This window comes from Rattus norvegicus, chromosome X (assembly GCF_036323735.1).
Source record: "Rattus norvegicus strain BN/NHsdMcwi chromosome X, GRCr8, whole genome shotgun sequence".
NCBI classification, from domain to species: domain Eukaryota; kingdom Metazoa; phylum Chordata; class Mammalia; order Rodentia; family Muridae; genus Rattus; species Rattus norvegicus.
The window spans coordinates 17,463,015-17,483,852 of NC_086039.1; the positions used below are offsets into that span (position 1 = coordinate 17,463,015).

Consider the following 20,838-nt stretch of genomic DNA (forward strand, 5'->3'; position numbering starts at 1 on the left):
TGAGTGGCCTGCACTACAATCTGAGGCCGTGGTGATATCTGGCATGTACTGCTGATGAGAGCTATGTCTGTGCTCCTACTACTGCCAGGGTCTGTATTGATGTCTGTGACCCATGTTACCACTGAAGACCATGGGGCTATTCGTGGTCTGTGCTGCCACCCAAGGCCATGTTGGTGTCCTTGTTGCTGGATGGGCCTTGTCTGGCTGGATCTGTGGTCCTACTGCAGCCAGGAGCCATGTTCATGGTCTGTGCTACTGTCAGAAACTGAAGGCCCATCATCTGACCTTTTGCTGTGAAGAGCAGGGAGGCTACTTTTGCTGTGATATTGATGACTGCAGATGCACAGCTAAGACAAAAGGACATGGAAGGCTTCTGTGGCAACCCCTATTCCAACTCCCCAAAAGTAATAGCCTAGATGGAAAGGACTCAGTTGTACTTAGGAGGCAGGCCACTGAGAGTTTGACCATGCTCCAGTGAGTATAGAGATAACACAAGTGAGATTTAGTTTTATTTTCTAATTTTTAGTTATTATTTTTTTTATTTTAACTTGTTTTGGTGGGGAGGTCACAAAGTAGGGTGGGGGACGACATGGAAGGACTGGGAAGTGTGATCAGGGTGCATAATGTGAAATTCCTGCAGAGTTAATAAAAATGTTACGTTAAAAAAATTCCTAACAAAATGCTTACAAACTGAATCTAGGAATATATTAGGAAGATTACACATTATGACCAAGTACGCATCATTCCCAAAAGGCAAAGGTGTTTCAACTTACATAAATCAGCAAATGGAATACAGCATATAAACAAACTCACGAACAGAAAAGCATGAATTAGTTCAGTGAATGCTGAAAACCCATTTACAAAGTTCAACATATTTTTGTGATAAAAGCTCTGGAAACTGTTGGAATACATGGAAATATGTCAAAATAATAATGGCTATATACAATAAATCTATAGCCAACATTATATTATATATAGACACACTGAGCATTTTCTCTGAAATCAGTAACAAGATGTCCACTCTCCCCTATCTTATGTGATACAGTATCAAAGTCTTAGATGTAGCAATTAGGTAAGAGAGAGACATAAAAGGGACAAGAGGAAGGAAAAAAGCCACACATTCCTATTTCTTCTTTGAGACAGGTTCTTCCAATGAGTTCTGGCTGGACCGGAGCTTGTGTAAACCAGGCTGGCTTTGCACTTATGGAGGTCTGCCTACTTCTGTCTCCTGAGTGCTAGGATCAAAGGTGTGTGCTACTACACTTAGCACATTTCCTTTTAGGTTTTGATGAAAGGGCAGTGAAGCTCAGACTTTCCTGTCTCAGCTTCTCAAGTGCTAGATTCCTGACATGGGCCACTGCACTCGGTGTGACTCACATCTTTCTGTCTGTTCATTTTGACCAGAGAGTTCAGTTTGCCTTGTTCAACAGAGACAGCAATTTCCTCCCCCGCCCCCTAATGTGGAACCCAGGGATTTACATATGCTAGGCAAATGTACCAATACTGAGCTCCAGCAATAGCCACATTTACCAGTACCATCCTGTTCTGCAGTGTTTCGATTCTTTTCAGTGTTTTTAGTGTGTGCCACAGTCTGACAAGTTAGGTAACTTTTTACCTGTGGCCCAGATCTAAGTCAAGTATCATCCATCTGTATGTATATGATTTAGAGATGATTTAGAAACAATTGTGTCTAAGTCTCTGACTTTTCTTCTCTAACCATTGAACAGGAAAAAGGTTCAGGATTCTCAACAATAACCTTTTTTTTTTTTCGGAGCTGGGGACCGAACCCAGGGCCTTGTGTTTGCTAGGCAAGCGCTCTACCACTGACCTAAATCCCCAACCCCCTTTTTTTCTTTTTTAAGAATGTACCTAGGGTAAGCAGAGAAACTGCATAAGTCAGAAATACCTTTAACCTGAGCAGTGTTCTGGACTAAAGTGACTAGCTCCTTTGGAAACTGGAACTAACCCATCATATTCGTGGGCAGAAGTATCCCTTTCTCTTCAGTGCATCATCAGCTCGGGGACAATCCTGGAGGTCTTCCCTGGATCAAGGATGAAACAGATGTTCCTACTAGAGTTGTCAATGGGAATAAGAGTTACTTTCCCCTTCCTCTGACAAACTTCCAGCCGTAATTAAATTATAAGGAGGAAAGGTATTATTTGGATCAGTTTTAGAGGTTCTAAGTCATGACCTAAGTAATCTCCCCCAGGCCTTTATTTTTCAAAGGTCAAAAGTATATGCTAGTAGTACAGTCTTGAGCACAAATCCTTTACCATGTGGCATATGAGCTGGGGAGGTAGCTCAGTGGTTAAGAGTGCTTACTGCGCTTCCAAAGGACCTCAGTTTGGTTCCTAGCACCCATGCTAGGCAGCTTGCAATTGCCTATAACTTCGACTCTAGGGGAACTCAACACTCATGGTCTCTGAAAGCATTCATTTATATTCACAGTCTCTCTCTCTCTCTCTCTCTCTCTCTCTCTCTCTCTCTCTCATAAAGCAACAACAACAACAACAACAACAACAACAACAGCAACATACAATAAATCTTATAAAAAAAAGATATGGGCCTTTGAAGGCCATTCAAGACCCAAACTCAGGAAGTTGTTCTGAGATGTGGCATTGCAGATTCGATAGTGTTTGGGGATAGACTTCATAGTTCTTAAGTTCCAAGGGTGAGCTATGTATTGAGTGGGTAATCTAACTTGCCCTGCACCTTCAGCAGGGAAATGAGGTTAAGAAACGAAGTATTTCTACTTCTGTTATCTCAGTTCCCACCCAAATTTACAGTTCACATACTGGTTTTGATTTCAACCTTTCACCATTGAAAATGGTTTTTATTATGCTCTAAATTTTGGTAAATAGCCTGTTCTATCTAGTCACATCCCCATCTTTGCATCTCAAACAATTATTTCCCATCTTCCTCTGGCATGTTATAAATTGTAACAAAAGTAGTGACAGCCTGAGTGACGGGCAATGGTCCATGTGTCAGTCTTCATCTGAGTCACCGGGGCCCATGTACTGGCAGATGGCATCATAGTGGAGCTCCACCACCTGATTCTCTCTCCCAAGCTGGACCATAGCGTGACTCTGTGCTCTGTCCCGACGCAGAAGAAGTCCCACCTGAGGACAGATGGGGCAGAGTGAGCGAGGTCAGCCCAGATCCTCACTGATGTGATCTCCAGACTCTCATTTTCAGACATAGGACTTACCTTTCCAGCATGTGGTCCCAGTACCACCATCACGCGGTGGCCCTCTCCCCTGGGAACCAGGGTCTCCAGCATGCCTTCTTTCACACCTACAGATGAGAAAAGAGGGGAATGAAGTCCACAGCAAGGGCCAGGCTGGCCAGATCCTGTCAGAGAGGCCTTTGCTAATATTTATTAAAGCTACTCTTATAGACTGTTGATAGATGGAGTCCCACTCTACCCATTTCACAGGTGAGAAAACCAAGGAGTAGTTCATAGAAATAACCACCATACACGAACATTTTCCTACAGAAACTATGTCCTGGGTTTCAGTACACTTCTTCCCGTAAAGGCAATAGTTTTGACAGGGACAAACTTGTAAAAATATGACTAGGCAGCTGTCCTTGGGTCAGTGGAATTAGCATCAAAATACAGATAAGTCCAGGGCAAAGCACAGCACAAACTGGAAAATACATAGGGTTTAGGTTATCCCTCTCTAGGAAGTATCTGCTCTGGAAGAGGATGCTGGGCCTAGCAAAAACCTCAACCCTGCCCAGGTTCGTAGCTCTTGGCCCGAGATTCTTCTTTTCTTTTTTGTACTACCCCCACTCTTTCTCCATTTCTTTTCTTTTTAAAGACTTATTTTACGTATGTGGTTATACTTCGCTATCTTCAGACACACCAGGAGAGGGCATCAGATCCCATTACAGATGGTTGTGAGCCACCATGTGGGTGCTGGGAATTGAACTCAGGACCTCTGTGCTCTTAACCACTGAGCAATCTCTCCAACCTCCATTTCTTTTCTTTTTCAAATAAGATCTTGGGGGCTAGAGAGATGGCTCAGCGGTTAAGAGCACTGACTGCCCTTCCAGAGGTCCTGAGTTCAATTCCCAGCAACCACATGGTGACTCACAACCATCTGTAATGGGATCTGATGCCCTCTTCTGGTGTGTCTGAAGATAGCTACAGCATACTTATACAGAATAAATAATCTTTAAAAAAATAAAATAGGGGGTTGGGGATTTAGCTCAGCGGTAGAGTGCTTGCTAGGCCCTGGGTTCGGTCCCCAGCTCCGAAAAAAAAGAAAAGAAAAAAAATAAAATAGGATTTTACATTGCAGCCCAGGTTGGCCCTGCCTCCCAGGAACTAGAATGCACCCTTTCCTTAAGCTTTTTTAGATTCATTTCTTTTATGTGCATGAGTGTTTTGCTTGATGTTATTATGTCTGTAACACCGTGTGTGTGCCTGCTGTTCACAGATGTCAGAACAGAGCCTCTGAAACTGGAGTTTCAGACAGTTATGAGCTGCCATGTGGATACTTGGAATTAAACCTGAGTCCTCTGGAAGAGTAGCCAGTGCTCTAAACCACTGAGCCACCTCTCCAGCTCCTCAAATAGGCCATTTCTTTATCATTCTCTAAGAGAGGAACATCCCAGGTACTGCTCAGACTTACCTTCTAGAACTCGGCCTTCATCCGTCCGACACACACAAGTACCTGGGCTCAGGACATCTTCAATTGTCATCTAGAGAGATGAAGAGATAGAAGTAAGATGTTAGAAAGTTAAAGGGTCCAGTCCTGGGTGAGGAAGGGGTCTCCAGTTGTGGAAATCATACCTTGGTGTTATAATAGCGGCCACCCTTGTGCACTTTGTCAATGAACCGCACACGTAGGTCCCTGTGTAACCAGTGCTTGTTTCTAGGCGCCGCTTTCTCAGTCTTGGGCACAGGTCCATCCCGTCTGTGGAGAAAGCCAGAATGTAGCTTACCTTTTTGTCACACCCATGTTGCAGCCAGCCTATCTTCAAAAGCCATGCCGTAAAACCCACCCCTACTGCTGTTCCCAGTTGCTTCTATGCCCTGCTTTGCCTTGGAAGTTTTCCCTGACTGCTTGAGCCACCCATACCATGCAAGCCCAGTGGACCAGCTCCTACCGGTCAGGAGAGTGTTTCCGCTTCTTCTCTGAATCCTTCTGCCTCCTCTTTGAGTCTTCCTGATTCTGTAGGGCCTTCACTGATGAGGCTGTTCCAGTTGCTCTGTGCTGCTGCTCTGTGGAAGTTTTGCTCACATGGCCTGTTCAAGGGGTATAGGGACAGCAAGAAGAAAGCCTCGCTGTATTCCTTCCAAGGGTCATTGTCCTCCTGGCAAAGGACCTGTTCTCTATCCACCTCCTTCAAGAAGTCCCTCTCAACTACCTGGCCCATAACAAAGACAACAGAGTCAACTGCCTGGTGTTCACAAGAGTGGACGAAGAGCCGCAGGCACCTCCAAGCTGCCCCTCCCACAACCATCACTGTTCTGTTCACCACTCCTTGCTCACACCTTAACTCTAGTTTCATATTTAGCAAAAGAGGGGACCGCCACTCTAAATACATGAGGACCCAGTTTCTTGATGTAGAAACTGAATTCCATATCCATTTCTTACTGCTCAGAGAGGATGAAGATATACAGTATTAGATCAAGTTCTTCTCAGTTAAACTAAACAAACTAGGCTGAGGGTATGGCTCCTTCGTAGAGCCTGATTAGCACTGTCAAGATTTTGGGTTCTAATCCCAGCACCACCAAACAAAAAGTAAATAAACTACTCTTGTCCCTTCTTATCCCTGACCTCTGACTGGAAGTCAGACAGTGCCCCTTCTCCCTACAGGTCTTGAGAGCCTGCCTGTCACCATGCTTCTCTAAGTCTCCAGTTTTCAGACTCTCACCTGGCTTCGACGTGTGGCTATCAAACTCCTGCTGGGAAACAGGCCGCAGGCAATACTCACTAACATTCACAACGCGGTTGCCTACTGCCAGCCGAACCATGGCTCGTACATTGTCAGGATCTAGGCCTTCTACCTAAGGTGTGAGGGAAGGAGTGAAGGAGAAGGCAGAGGGTAAATGGACTACTGCTGTTAGGCCTAAAATATCAAGCCCTTACCTAGGTAGCCGGGGCTGGCCTATAACTTGGGAGATCCATCAGTCTTTGAGTACTGTGATTCAAGGTGCACACCATTATGCCCAAATGTACATCGTGACCTTTGGTGATTAGGACCAGGCATGGTTCCTTTGGCTCTTCTCTCAAACCATGACTCCTGAGAAATGGGACCAGGTATATGTCTCTGTGTCTCCCTTAGCAAAACGTAAAATGAAGACTTGCGTGTATATGTGGTACACATGCACATACCTGCTGTTTGTGTGCCGTGTGTACATGTGTGTGGAGGACAGATGTTGACAGCAGGTACATTCCTTAAATGTACATCACCTATGCTTTTTCCTTTTTTAAAAAAACTATGTAAACCTCACCCTCAACCTCACCCTAAAAGAGAAAAAAAATTTCTTAAAAAACAAAACTATGTAGATGTAGATAGCCCTGGCTGGCCTAGAACTAGAAGGCTGTCCTCAAAGTTGTAGAGATCTGCCTGTCTTTGCCTTTTTTTAAAAAATATTTTATTTATTATATATTTGAGTACACTGTAGCTGTCTTCAGACACACCAGAAGAGGGCATCAGATCTCATTACAGATGGTTGTGAGCCACCATGTGGTTGCTGGGATTTGAACTCAGGACCTCGGGAAGAGCAGTCGGTGCTCTTAACCACTGAGCCATCTCTCCAGCCCCTGTCTTTGCCTTTTAAGTGCTGGGATTAAAGGTGTGAGCCACCTTACTTCTTTGAAATTGGTATTTATGTGCAAGTATGTTTTTGCCTGCATGTATGTGTTTGTACACCATGTCACGTGCATGCCTGATGTCTGCTGAGTCCAGAAAAGGGTGTTGGATCTCCTGGGACTGGACAGTTGTGAGCTGCATGCAGAGTGGGTGCTGGAAGTTGAACGTAGGCCCACTGAAGAGCAGCACATACTCTTCACCGTGAAGCCAACTCTCCAGCCTCCATCTTCTTCTGAGATAGTAAACCCGAGCTCACTGATTCAGCTATGCTGGCTGGCCAATGAACCCTAGAGACCCACTTAGAATCTCTACTCAGCTCTGGGTTATAGATGCCGTGCATGCTTGGTTTTTATGTGGGTGCTGGGGATCCAAACTCATGTCCTCGTGCTGGCATGCTAGTCAGTCACTTTACACACCAAGACATCTCCCAGCTTTCACTTTTTTCAAGATAGGGTTCAGGCTAGACTAGTATTTATCATACATCCCAGGCTGGCCTTAACTTGCACTTCTCCTGTTTGGTTTCTTAGATACTGGGTTTGCATGCTTGCTTCAGCTTTAATACTTAAGTTTTGTGGAAATTGTAGGATATGGCATTTTCTCCCTTCTCGTTGAGAACTGAGGCTCAAAAAGACCTTGCAGTGGCCACACCTTCCTGGGGTCTTCAAGCTCGGGTAGAAAACCCTTTTTTTTTTTTTGGTTCTTTTTTTCGGAGCTGGGGACCGAACCCAGGGCCTTGCGCTTCCTAGGTAAGCGCTCTACCACTGAGCTAAATCCCCAGCCCCGTAGTAAACCCTTTTTACTGAGCTATCTCCCAGCCCCTTGTTTTATGGACACGGGTTTTGCTAAATACCTGAGGCTGCTTTGAACTCATTACAAAGCTCAGGATAGCCCTGAATCCTGCTTCAATCTCTCAAGAATGCCACCATGTCCATCCCTTGTTTTTCTCCCTTCCCCTTCCTCCCTTTCTCCATGCATCTACACACACTCCAAAATATCACCTGTTCAGTCCATATACTGCTACCTGTATGTACATTTTCAGGGCTGTTCGGCACTGACCAACCCATTGGTGTGCTCTTCCCTAGGAAGATGAGGCTTTATTAAACATCCTTTGGTATTTAGCCTCCTTTTCCTGTTGAACTTCACCAGGTTAGAGCCAGGTGTGTCTAAGAAGATACTCTTCTTGTTTTGCGATACTTATTTGATATTGTTTACATATGCATATATTATATTTTGATCTGTGACCCCAGCTAACTTCTCTTCCTTACCCCTAGTGGACACCTTTTCATTAAGTCGCCCTCCTTTGCGGACATGTTTTACCCGACTCTGACTAGTTCTGGCATGTGCATGTGATGGAGTTTGGCGCTCTCACATTTGCTCCCGTCCCTCACAGCCACTCTCCTTCCCTGTCATTTTTATAGTGTCCCACTGAGTTTAATTGGGGTTACTGACATGAGAATAGGTTTGGAGTTATTTGCCGACCTAGACTATAGAAGTTAAGAGCACTACCATAGCAAACTCCTCACTGTTCTTACAGTCTTTCTGTTCCCTCTTCTGCAATGTTCTCTGAACCCTAGGTTCAGAGTGTTTTGTAGCTGGATCCCTTGGGACTGGGCTTCCCAACTCTGATTGGTTGTGGTTTTTTTATTTATTTTTGAGAGAGGGTCTCCTAGGCTGGCCTTGAACTCTGGGAAATTCCTTTGCCTCAGTCTCCTGAGTGCTGGTATTATAGGTATGTTCCACTATAGCCTGCTTCTTTCTTATGTTTTTTTTCCCTGTTAGGTGCCTCTTCCTACTTACTGAGCTAGATCCCTATTCCTTTAAAATTATTATTTTACTTTAGTAATTGTTAGCCTGCCTTTGAATTTACTATGTAACCGATACAGGTCTTGAGTCTGTGAGCTCCCTGCCTCAGTGTCTGAAGTGTTAGGATTATAGTCATGTACCCATGACACCTTTTCCTAGGCACCATTTTTCCTCACTGCAGCCCCCCAATTCATCTTCCCTGCTATGTGACATGGCTTCAGGGACATGTTGTTTCTTACCTTCCCATAGAGGCCCCGGTAAGGGCCAGAAAGGACCACCACAGCTCCTCCATGCATCAGCCCTTGAGGTTGGCCTTCCTTATCCTTCTCACGATCCCCATCTGGTCTTGGTGGGTGGTGAGAGCCAGTGGAGGCCAAGGCCTGAGTCTCCATCAGGTTGGCACCCAGCCCTAAGCCCTTTGGCCTTATAGAGTTGACTCGGGGCTTCACTACCCTGCAGAGAATAAGATTGTGAGTACAGCAAGGCCCTGGGTTCGGTCCCCAGCTCCGAAAAAAAGAACCAAAAAAAAAAGATTGTGAGTACAGGCCTCCAACGCAACCCTTCCAGCATCCAAACGCACCTCAGAAATACTTGCTTTAATTTTTGACTTACTTGCATATGCTTGTGCACCACTACACACATGTGAAAATCGGAGGACTGCTTGGGGGTGGGAGGGTCTATTCTCTTTCAGGCACCTGAGTTCTGAGGTCATCAGGTTTACCTGCCCAGCGGTCTCACCAGCCCCACATCTATATTTAATCATGCTTTCTGATATCACATAAGAACTTTTTGAGAGGGGTTGGGGATTTAGCTCAGTGGTAGAGCGTTTGCCTAGGAAGTACAAGGCCCTGGGTTCGGTCCCCAGCTCCAAAAAAAAAAAAAAAGAACTTTTTGAGCTATTAAAAACACCGACTTTTCTTTTTTTTTGTGGTGTTAGCGGTTAAATCCAGGGTTTCAATGCATAAGCATATTGTAACATTGAGCTTCACTTTCACACACCCCCCCATAGTAATTTCATTTAGGTTAAGTAAATTAACTTGTCCCATATACTTTTACTGCTACTATCTACAAGTGCCAAGTTAGGTTTGTATAAACAAATATATTAGTATCTGTACAGAAGCAATTATATAATATGTACACAGAGCAAGGGGAACAGTAAAGAATGTCCACTGTCGATCATAGTCATATCTGGCTTACCAAATTACTTAGGAATTCATTGGGATTTACAACTGCAAAGGAATTTTGCTTTTAGTTCTAGGGATAGAAGACCTTTTACATGCTAGGCAACCCTGTATCACTGGGCTACACGCCAACCCAACAAAAGGATTATAAATCTATAAAATAAGAGTAATGATGTTTAGTTTCCGCTTACCAGCAACTAAACCCTATTATGTGTGCTTCATTTAATTCATTTAATTCTTGCAACAAACCTGTGAGGTCAGTACCACTTGCATTTTTCAGATGAGGAAACTGATCCACAAAGAGATCTTCTTAGTGTTTTGAAGGCAAATCTGAGGTCGTTTGCTTTTTGGTTTGTTCTTTTGGAATAACAAGGCTTGAACCTATGGTCTGTGGAAACCACAGTTTGGATCAGTAGTGGGTGACTACTGAACTGGTGAGGGAGATAACCATCTGGATGGTTCTAAATGAAATGTAACTATAGGGTTTTTGTCTATACCCATTTTCCTCCCCAATACCTCCCAGCAAACTCACTGACTGAATGTATTGCCGATGCCCTTGCCAGGTTTCCAGCCCATGCCCCGCAACATGGCCAGCCCATAGGCCTCCACAGGCACTGCCTCATAGTCGGCTTCTTCCGGCACCTGTTGGTCAGGCAGGAGAACAGAGTCAGGCTTGGCTTGGGATGGGCCCTCTGTTTGCAGCTCATCTGCTGCTGACCACTCACGGGATGACTTTCTCCAGCCCTGGCTGGCCAGCCTGCAGGCCACTTTTCATTTCTTAGCATTCCTCACTGTGCTCCTCCATCCCCAAGTCTTTCAGTAACAATAAAACCTTTTTTAGGGTTATTTTATGCTATGTGTCTGAATGGTTTGCTTACATCTATGTATGTCCATGATGTGTGTTGTGCTTGGTTTCAGTGGAAGTCAGAAGAGAGCATTGGATACCCTGGAACCAGAGGTATGGATGGTTGTGAGCCACATAGGTGTCAGGATTGAACCCAGGCTCTCTACAAGAGCAAGTGCTCTTAACTCTGAGCCATTGCTCTACTGCCCCTTCTCCCCCATTGTTTGTTTGCTTGAGACAGGCTCTCACTATGCAGCCCTGGCTATCCTGGAACTCTCTAAGTTGACCAGACCAGGCTGGCTTTAAACTCAGAGATCAGCCTGCCCCTGTGTCCTAAGTGCTGGTATTAATGACATGGACCACCACACCCAGCTTCAACAAATATGCACCAAGAACCTATTATAGAGGTTGGAAAGACAAGTCAACAGTTAAAAACCATGGCGCGCACGCACACACACACACACACACACACACACACACACACACACACACAAAGTCATCCATGTGAAATAAAAATACACATGCCTTCAAAACATTTTTAAAGGACCCATTCTGTGGAAAGTGCTATTTTATATAGGTGCTGAGGATAAGGAACTAACAAAATGGAAAACCTCTGTTGGGACTTATATTCTAGTTGTTAAGACGTATAATAAATCAAGTTCTGAAAACATGATATATCAAGTGGTGATACATTTAAAAATAAAGTGGCACTGTCCAGTAGTCCCAGCAATGTATGAGGTGAGAGAGGAGTCTGGCTTAAACCCAAGAATTTGAAACCAGCTTGGGCAACATGCTAGGACTGCCCTCCCCCCAACCCCAATCTCAAAACCAAAACCAAACTCCAAAAATACTTGGTTAGGGGAATTCAAAGGGAGAGGAGAGCCACTGACATGACATTTAATCAGAGCAATGATAAGAGATAGAAGAACAGATGAGGAGATGAGAAGACTGCTCCAAATAGTAAAAATAAAGGCCATACTTGGGAGGTGGGAGCAGCTTATCTATCTCTGTGAGCTCAAAGCCAGCCTGAGCTACACAGTGAGACCCCTGTTGCAGAACACACACACACACACACACACACACACACACACACACACACACACAAAATACAAAACAGACCTGTGGTAAGGTTTGCATGTATGGATAAGAATCATGCAAATCAACAGGAAAGGGGGAAGTAGAAATGGTAAATTAATGAGAGCTGGCCAAGAGTCATGGGATCAAGAGTCACATGGAAGCCCCGAGAAAGACCCATGAGAAACTTAGTCCAGATGTTGCCTCTGCCCAGGATGCTAGTAATGAGGATGACAAGAAGCTATCGGCTTCAGGATCTACTGATAGGCTATGTGCAGGATATGAAATAAAAAGGGAAGTCAAAGACTGGTTCCAAGGATTTTAAGCTGAGAGGAAGGATGGATAGAATTGTGGTCACCTGAGATGGACAGGGTGTGCAGGCTTGGAAATGGAAATTAGAGAACTGAGGTCAAGGCTGGAACAGGATAAAGTGAAGTACAAGCAAGAAGCAGAGCTCAGTAACAGGTATTTTAGCCCAGGGAAGGGCTTGGGAGGCAGAAGTAGGCAGATCTCTGTGAGTTTGAGGCCAGCCTCATCTACAGAGAAATTCAGGACAGTCACGGATACGGCAAGATTCTGTCTCAAAAAAGGCGGGGCAGACCTGACAGGGTTGTAGGCATGAAGACCAGAAGTTTAAGGTCATTTTTGGCAACAGAGTGAATTCAAGGCCAGTTTAGACTACATAGAACTGTCTCAAAAAGAAGAAAGCCAAGCACATCAGAAGACTGAGACTAGCTGAAAGAGAGGGTGTATCACAAACATTTTATGAATAAAAGCTAAAACACTAGCCAGGCCCATTTAATTACAGCATTCAGAAGGCAGAGTGAGGTGGATCTCTGTGACTTCGAGGCCAGCCTGGTCTACATAAGTGAGTTCAGGACAGCCAGAGGAGCTCTGTTACACAAAGAAACCCTATGTCGAAAAGAAAAAAGAAAAAAAAAAAAAAGCTAAAACATTAAGAAGCTGAGCTCAAACTTTATTTCTACAAACACATTTTCCATCTCATCTGTTGTCATTTCTTCATTCCTTTATCATTACTCGGCACACTGCAAGATGCCTCAGAACTGATTTCCCACAAGGGTGGGTTTCTTGGGTTGTTGCTGCCATTCGGAGTCCCCAGTCTGATCATTCTTCTCTCACTAAATGTTAACTACCCTTCCAGTTCTCACTCCAGTCACTTCTATGTGTGTGTATCCTTACGACCTCTATTCTGGATTAGTCTACTCCCTTCCTGCCCTACCTTCACTTCCTAGTCATTTTTGGTCAGGGCAGACAAAGGGGACCCTGTTCTAACCCTGTCTGCTCAAGACTTCCCCTTAGCTCTCACTCCACTCATAGTAAAAGACAAAAGTCTGCTCTGTGGGTCAGAATGCCCTTTCTAATCTGGCCCCCTCTGCCTTCATCTACTGCCCACTCCCTCCCCATTCATTCCAATCCAGTAATAGGTTTCCTTAGTGCTCCTCAAACACTGCAGGCTAAAATCAGAACAAAGAAAAAAGAAAGAGGAAACAGACAAATGTGGTTCCAAACAGTGTACACCCTCATGGCATTTGTATTTCCTGTCCACTTTGTTGTCTACCTCATTCAGATAATCCCAGCATTCACGTACATTTTTAAACACCCTGCTTTCTGTTTTGTTAATGCTTCTAATAAGGGTGGAAGGAGGAAAGGCTAATTGGCAGGGCTTTGGGACATGCACACACACTTTCCCTGCTATGTGCAAGGAGACTAGGCAGACAGGGTAGAAGGAATAGTGTAGGAGGGAGGCAAAGGGACAGCTCACTGTCTCAGCCTGAGGTTCGCTGTATGTTCCTTCCCCAATGGGAGTACATCCTTTCTGGATCATGGGGATAGTGAGCGTGGGGTCAACACCTGCATTCTCCCTCTCCTCCAGAGACTTCTTGGATTCTAAGGAAGAATGGGAGGGATCAATGAGGCCATACCCTATCCTTCCAACTTCTTCCCCTTCTATCTGCACTAGGGCAGAGCAAAGAGGAAGGTTTTCACTCACCCTCAATGAGTTCCTTCACAGCCTGGGACAACACACCATCTGACGTCAACACGGTGCTTGTTTCTGAGGGCTTAGGGTTCTTGGACAGCAGTTGCCTGCGAGAGCCATTCTGGATCAATGGGATAACCAGCTCCTTTGGAGCTTCTGGAGGGTTCACACTGATGTGGATAGAGAAAAAGGGTTGTAGACATATTAGAAAGTAGAAATATCAGCCGGGTAGTGGTAATGCATGCCTTTAATCCCAGCAGCACTCAGGAGGCAGAAGCAGGAGGATCCCTGAGTTCAAGGCCAGCCTGGTCTACATGGAGAGACCCTGTCTTGACACCCCCTCTAAATAAAGTAAAAATATCAAGAAACAAAGAAAATAAACAATGGCCAGAAAGAAACAAACAAACAAAATAAATATCAATGCCTAGCCCTATGGACCATGTTCCACAGGTTACTATTAAAGGTCCACTCATCTTTTTTGAGACATCTCACGATGCATCCCATGCTGGTCTTATAAACTCTCAGTCAACCTGGTACAACTTCCTAGTGCTGGAAATACAACCAATACAAATGTATCATTTCTCTCCGGGGTCCCAGCTTTAAATGTGTCTTGTGCAAATCATTCTTAGGCCTTAAAGCATAATGACCTACAACTCACCACCTTTAGTCTAGCTTCTTAGTTCCAGGCCCATAAACTGCCGTTTAGAAGTCCCCCACTTAGGCCTCTAGGATCTTCCTTTCTTAATTATACTGATGATGGCCTCCCAAAACTTGACTTTGCCTCATTCTTCAAATCGGAGAAGCACCCACCATTTCAGTTGAGACAGGAAGAATCCTGTCATTCTCCCTCCTTTCCCTTTCTTAAAAGGCACACGACTTTTTCTCTGAGGAATTTATATCTCTGATTCTCAAGCCCCATTTCATCCACATAACAAACCTCCCTCTTCTTGCCCTTATTTTAGTAATTTCTTTGTTTTTTTTTTTTTTTAATATAGGCTCTCAAATTGCCCAGGTTGGCGTTCAATTCTTGATCCTCCTGCGCCAGCCTCCCAGGTCTTGACTTACAGGCATTTGCCGCCACTCCTGGTTACCTCCATAAATTTCCCGAAGCTGTTTCAGGCTTTCCAGGCCACTGTCACCAGCATAAATTTCTCTTACTCTGCCCTCCCGCTTAAGCCCATTTCACCGATTTCTAAAACGTGAAAAGACCCGGCGTTTCACCTTACTCTGCCCTCCCGCTTAAGCCCATTTCACCGATTTCTAAGACGTGAAAAGACCCGGCGTTTCACCTCTGCAGCTCCCTCCCTTCCACAGTCGCCAAGAAATCTTTCTTCTCTGGGGCCTGTCCTTCGCTGTCTCCGAGGTCTGCCAGTCGCCTCCGGACAGATGTGCGAGTGAAACCGAAAGAAATCGGAGCTGTGGACGCGGCAGCCGGTGGCGGACTCTCACGGCCCGCCATCTTGGCTCGAGTCCCAGGCGAGCGCTCTGCCTGCTGGGAAGTTTAACTCTAGTACCTTAAGGGCCGCCCAGGAACGCCAGAATCTATCCCAGAATGCAACGCCTCAAGAACAGGTGCCTTGAAGCCGTGGGAAACAGGAATTAGAGCTTGGGAACTCTTTAAACGTCATAGTAAGGTGCCGTACTAAGCATTCCGGGAAATGTAGTTCTTAGTGGTGTAGTCGCGGTGGAAGATTGATTAGGTTATTCCTGGGTATTAAACCGTTAGGAATTCAGTTCTACCCTCTTCCGACATGTACGCACACGATGTACATACAGGCAAAATATTTATATATACAAAACAAAATAAATAAATCTTGTATTTGACAAGCACATAATTTAATGTGCTTTTCCACAATGTGAATCTTACTGATGTAGAAAGTGTCAATAAGGTGAAAAACCAGGATTGTACCTGGGATGTGGTTCAGTTTGCAGTGCTAATAATTTAACTTAGGGCCTCGTCTAGGGAAGCACTGTACCATTAATCTGTATTCCTTTAATTTCTTTTTTTCTCTCCCATTCCCCAGTTTCTTATGCTTTCTTGTAAAGTGCCTTTGTTACACATAATCTCTATGTTGCACTTTTCTAACCCTTTTGAGCTTTTGGATGAGGCAGTGTCTTCTGGTTTTTGGCATGAAGAGCCAGGACCTTCTGGGTTGAAGCCTCTTTGCTTGACTCAGTTGCTTTTTTCCCCCAGCCAGAGCAGCACAACTGTTCATACTTAGCCCCCATATTTTTTGACCAAGATAACATTACAGATTTTCCATAACAGTGTTATAAATTATCCAAAACAGGAGATGAACATTTGTATAATGTTGCTTCTTTTTAATCACTGAGCCACACCCCTATCCCTGGGTGCGATTCTGTTAATTAAGCATTTTTTCCTTCTAGGATCCAGTTTTGATATCTCATACACTGCAATATAATTGTATGCCTCCTTTGTCTTCTGTAGTCTTTAGTGCTAGTTTTTTAGTCTTTGTCTTTACTGATTTTTCTTTTTTTTCTTTTTTTTTTTTTTTCGGAGCTGGGGACCGAACCCAGGGCCTTGCGCTTGCTAGGCAAGCGCTCTACCACTGAGCTAAATCCCCAACCCCGTCTTTACTGATTTTTAAAAATATAGCTCAGTTATTTTGAAGAACATAACGCCAATAAAGCTTGTTGTGTTAACTTTTCGCTATTAGTCTGAGGTTATAAGTTTGGGACAAGAATTTCAGAGGCAGGGCTAGAGAGATGGCTCAGCAGGGGAGGAAGGGGCCTATTGTACTTTTTCCCCATCAGTGATGGTTTGACGAGTTGCTTTGTTTACGAGGACAACAGCTGTTAGCATTTACTCTAAACTCTGTCCCACAGTTACTTGGCAACAGCTAGGTGTGCCAAACTGACTATAAAAGCGGCTGCTTGCCCCCTCCTCTCTCTCTTGCTCTGTTCTCTTGCTCCTGCTCCCCCTCTCTCCTCATTCCTCTCCCTTCCCTCTCCACATGCTCATGGCTTGCCTCTACTCTCTCTCTCTCTCTCTTTCCCTCCCTCCCTCTCTGCCTGTCTCTGTCTCTACTACCCTCTCAACTCCCCTCCCCATGCCTTATTCTATACTATACCGCCATGTGGCTGGTCCGTCAGGGGGAAGGGATGCCTCAGCATGGGCCATGGAGAAACCCCCCTTCCCCCACACCTGACTGCACATCCCTCAAACATATTTCTTCTCCTCCTTATATTTTTATAAAACACTACAGCCATGCCACATCCAAAAGATTTATCTTGGGGTTGGGGATTTAGCTCAGTGGTAGAGCGCTTGCCTAGCAAGCACAAGGCCCTGGGTTCAGTCCCCAGCTCCAAAAAACAAAAAACAAAAAACAAAAAACAAAAGATTAGTCTTTCACTACACTCCCCTCTATCCTTCAAGCTCTTATACAACATTCTCTCTCTCTCTCTCTCTCTCTCTCTCTCTCTCTCTCTCTGGGTGTGTGTGTGTGTGTGTGTGTGTGTGTGTGTGTGTGTGTGTGTGCATGACATAAATATCCCATTAGGACTGAGGACTCAAAGTCACTTCTTTTCCTCACTTTGATTTGTTCTGAGGCTCTGCATTCACCACTGCGGACAAAATAAATCTGTGGTCTTAAGCATAAATATTTAGAGCGGGGCACAGCAGTGCACACTTTCAATCTCAGTACTTGGGAAGCAAAGGCAAGTGAATCTCTGAGTGTGTTGCATAGAGAAACCTGTCTCAAAAATAAATAAACAGGGGTTGGGGATTTAGCTCAGTGGTAGAGCGCTTGCCTAGCAAGCGCAAGGTCCTGGGTTCGGTCCCCAGCTCCGAAAAAAAGAAAAAAGAAAAAACAAAAATAAACAAATATACAAATATCTAATAAGTAGTTTGACAACGTGTCCATTCAGTAAAAACATCGATTGGCTTCCTCCCTTTCAGGACCTACGGTCCCTGACCATAGGAGCACTTACTTTGCAGTGGGATTTTTGTTTAATAACTTATGGCCTCTGGGAGCAGAATTATTCATTAATGCAAAGTACTTTTTTTCTTTAAAGTCTTTTTTTTCTCTTTTAAAAATCTGTTTTTTATTGGCTTATGTGAATGACAGAGTTAGGGTTTCCACTGCTGTGAACAGACACCATGACCAAGGCAACTCTTATAAAGGACGTTTTCTTGGGGCTGGCTTACAGTTTCAGAGGTTCAGTCCACCATCATCATGGTGAGGATCATGGCAGCATCTGGGGAGGCATAGTGCTGGAAGAACCAAGAATTCTACCTCTTGATCCGAAGGCAGCCAGGAAGAGAATTAATTCCACACTCTCCAGAACCTGAGCATAGGAGACCTCAAAGCCTCCCTAAACAGCTACATGCTTCCTCCAACAAGGCCACACCTTCTCCTGTGAGGTCATACTTCCTAATGGTGCTATTCACTATGGCCAGGCATTCAAATACATAAATCTATGGGGCCCAAAACCTATTCAAACCACCACAGTGGATTTACGGGAATGAGCCAATGCATTTGGGTTTTTTGTATGTGTGGTTCTGGGACAGGGTCACCTTATATAGCTCAGACTGGTCTGGAGTTTACTATGCATGGACAATCCTTCTTCCTGAGTTTCCTGAGTGCTGGGGCTATAATACACTAAGCTAGTAACTTCCTTTTAATTTATCTATTTAAAGGTTTATTTTTTTTTTTTTTAGTTAGACTTTTGTTGTTATTTTGCTATTGACAATAAAGGTTCTTGCTACACAACCTGGATGGCTGTTTTGGAATTTATCATCCCCCTGCCTCGGAGCCTCTTTAGAAGCTGGGATTACAGATGTGACCCACTAAGCCTGGTTAGTTGTTGTTGTTGTTGTTGTTGTTTGGTTGTTGTTTTGTTTTTGGTGTGTGTGTGTGTTATTTTGTTGTTTTTTGAAAAAGGGTCTCACTTTGTGACACTAAATTACTTGGAACTTGATATGTAGACTAGGCTAACCTCCAACTCACCTCTCTCTGCCTTTCAAGTGCTGGGATTAAAGGTCTGTGCCACCATGATGGCCTTTCCATTTTGCTTGAAGAGACTGGTTCTTGCCATATTTGCCTCATTTGGCCCAGAGCTCCTAGACTCACTCTTGTTGGCTCAGTCAGCCTTGTAGTTCGAACCATAGGTGGCGCCACTTCACTACCCTGATATTTTTACTACCAAATTGATACGGATAATTTAAAGATGGTATCTGTTTTTATTCTCAATGATGTCATTGCCTCTGAGGTAAATTGTCACAGATGAAGTGGTATCTACCTCCAAAGGCAGCACAGGCAAAGACGGCAAGTTTCCGTCTTCCAGGTCCTTCATAAAGGCTGCCAACAGAAGGCATAGCCCAGATTAAAAGTGGATCTTCCCACCTCAAAGATCCTGATTAGAAATGGGTCTTCCCACTTTAAATGATTTAATGAAGAAAACCTCCCTCCACCGGGCAGTGGTGGTGCAGCACTGGGAGACAGAGACAAGCAGATCTCTGAGTTCGAGGCCAGCCTGGTCTACAGAGTGAATTCCAGGACAGACAGGGCTACACAGTGAAACCCTGTCTTGAAACAAAAACAAAAACAACCAACAAACCAAACAAGAACAACAAAAGTCCAAAAGAAAAATCCCTCCCTCACAGGTGTTGCCAACTGCTTGGGTTTTAGTTAATTCCAGATGTAGTCAAGGTGACAACTGAGAATGGCCATCACAGGGGATCAGATACTCACTTCTTGCCTCTTTACTAGGCACCAGGCACACACCAAGTACACAGACACAGATGTAGCAAAACAGCCATAAACATGAAATAATTGTTTGAGACAGGGTTTCTCTACGTATTTCTGCCTATTCTGGAACTTGCTCTGTAGACCAGGCTGGCTTCTTACTCAGAGAACCTCCTACTTCTGTCTCCCAAGTGCTGGGATTAAAAAAGTAGTTCAGTGTGGGACTGGAGAGATGGCTCAGCAGAAACGAGCACTGGTTGCTGAGCCATCTCTCCAGAGGTCCTGAGTTCAATTCCCAGCAACCACATAGTGGCTCACAACCATCTGTAATGGGATCTGATGCCCTCTTCTGGTGTGTCTGAGGACAGCTACAGTGTACTCGTACGTAAAATAAATAAATCTTTTTAAAAAATGGTTTAAAAGGGGGTTGGGGATTTAGCTCAGTGGTAGAGCGCTTGCCTAGGAAGCGCAAGGCCCGGGTTCGATCCCCAGCTCCGAAAAGAAGAACCAAAAAAAAAAATGGTTTAAAAAGAGTACATTGCAATGCTTAGCTCAATACAATTTAAAAAAAAAGTTAATAAGAAACTAGCTTATTGGGGCTGGAGAGATGGCTCAGTGGTTAAGAGCACTGTCTGCTCTTCCAGAGGTCCTGAGTTCAATTCCCAGCAACCACATGGTGGCTCACAACCATCTGTAATGAGATCCGATGCCCTCTTCTGGCCTGAAGGTGCATTACATGCAGGCAGAAAGCTGTATGATGTATACATGATAAGTAAATAAATATTTTTTTTTTTTAAAAAAGAAACTAGCTTATCACCTTCCTAAAGAAAATAAAGTTGGGTATAATAGTGCATGCCTTTGATTCCAGAATGTGGGATACAGATGCAGGCAGATCTCTGAGTTCTGGGCCAGCTAGAGCTAAAAAATAGTTGTTAAGAGCACTTGTTGCTCTTCCAGAGGACTCGAATCTGATTCCTAGCACCTACACGAAGGCTCATAACTGTCTGTAACTCCGGTTCCTGCTAATCCGTCATAAAGTATTTTTACAATACTATTACTACTACTACCACCACCACCACTGTCGCCATCATTCTATGTATGTGTGTGCCTGCGGCCCATGGAAGCATCAGGTTTCCCAGAGTTACAAAGGATTGTTAGGTGGGACTCAAGCTTGGGACCTCTGGAAGAGCAACCAGTGCTCTTAACCTCTAAACCAACTCTCCGGTACCATTTTTTAATTATGAAGATTACAAAATAATGAGATGAATGTTAAGTAAATGGATTAAGCAGTAACATCTATCTTATGTTGACCTGATGTAATGACTCCTTTAAAAAAGCCAAGAAAAAAAAAAGAGAATTTTCAATTTTTACTAGCCAGGTGGTAGTGGTGCATAATTTTA

At 44.3% G+C, this 20,838-nt stretch overlaps 1 protein-coding gene across 2 annotated transcripts; it reads right to left on the reverse strand.

Annotated features, from left to right (window-relative positions):
- Positions 1–506: 506 nt before the first annotated feature.
- On the reverse strand, positions 507–15,284 carry Gpkow (G patch domain and KOW motifs). Of its 2 annotated transcripts, NM_001109381.2 has the most exons (11): positions 15,020–15,284; positions 13,743–13,900; positions 13,515–13,639; positions 10,346–10,455; positions 8,872–9,085; positions 5,888–6,020; positions 5,117–5,255; positions 4,800–4,923; positions 4,639–4,708; positions 3,210–3,295; positions 511–3,120 (listed from the first exon to the last, which is right to left on the reverse strand). In NM_001109381.2, the coding sequence occupies exons 1-11, from the start codon at positions 15,187–15,189 to the stop codon at positions 2,986–2,988; spliced, it is 1,464 nt and encodes a 487-aa protein (NP_001102851.1). In that variant the 5' UTR covers positions 15,190–15,284; the 3' UTR covers positions 511–2,985. The 2 variants fall into 2 exon arrangements, with proteins under 2 accessions (XP_063136369.1, NP_001102851.1); XM_063280299.1 differs by lacking the exons at positions 13,515–13,639; positions 15,020–15,284 and having other exon boundaries at positions 507–3,120.
- Positions 15,285–20,838: the final 5,554 nt, after the last annotated feature.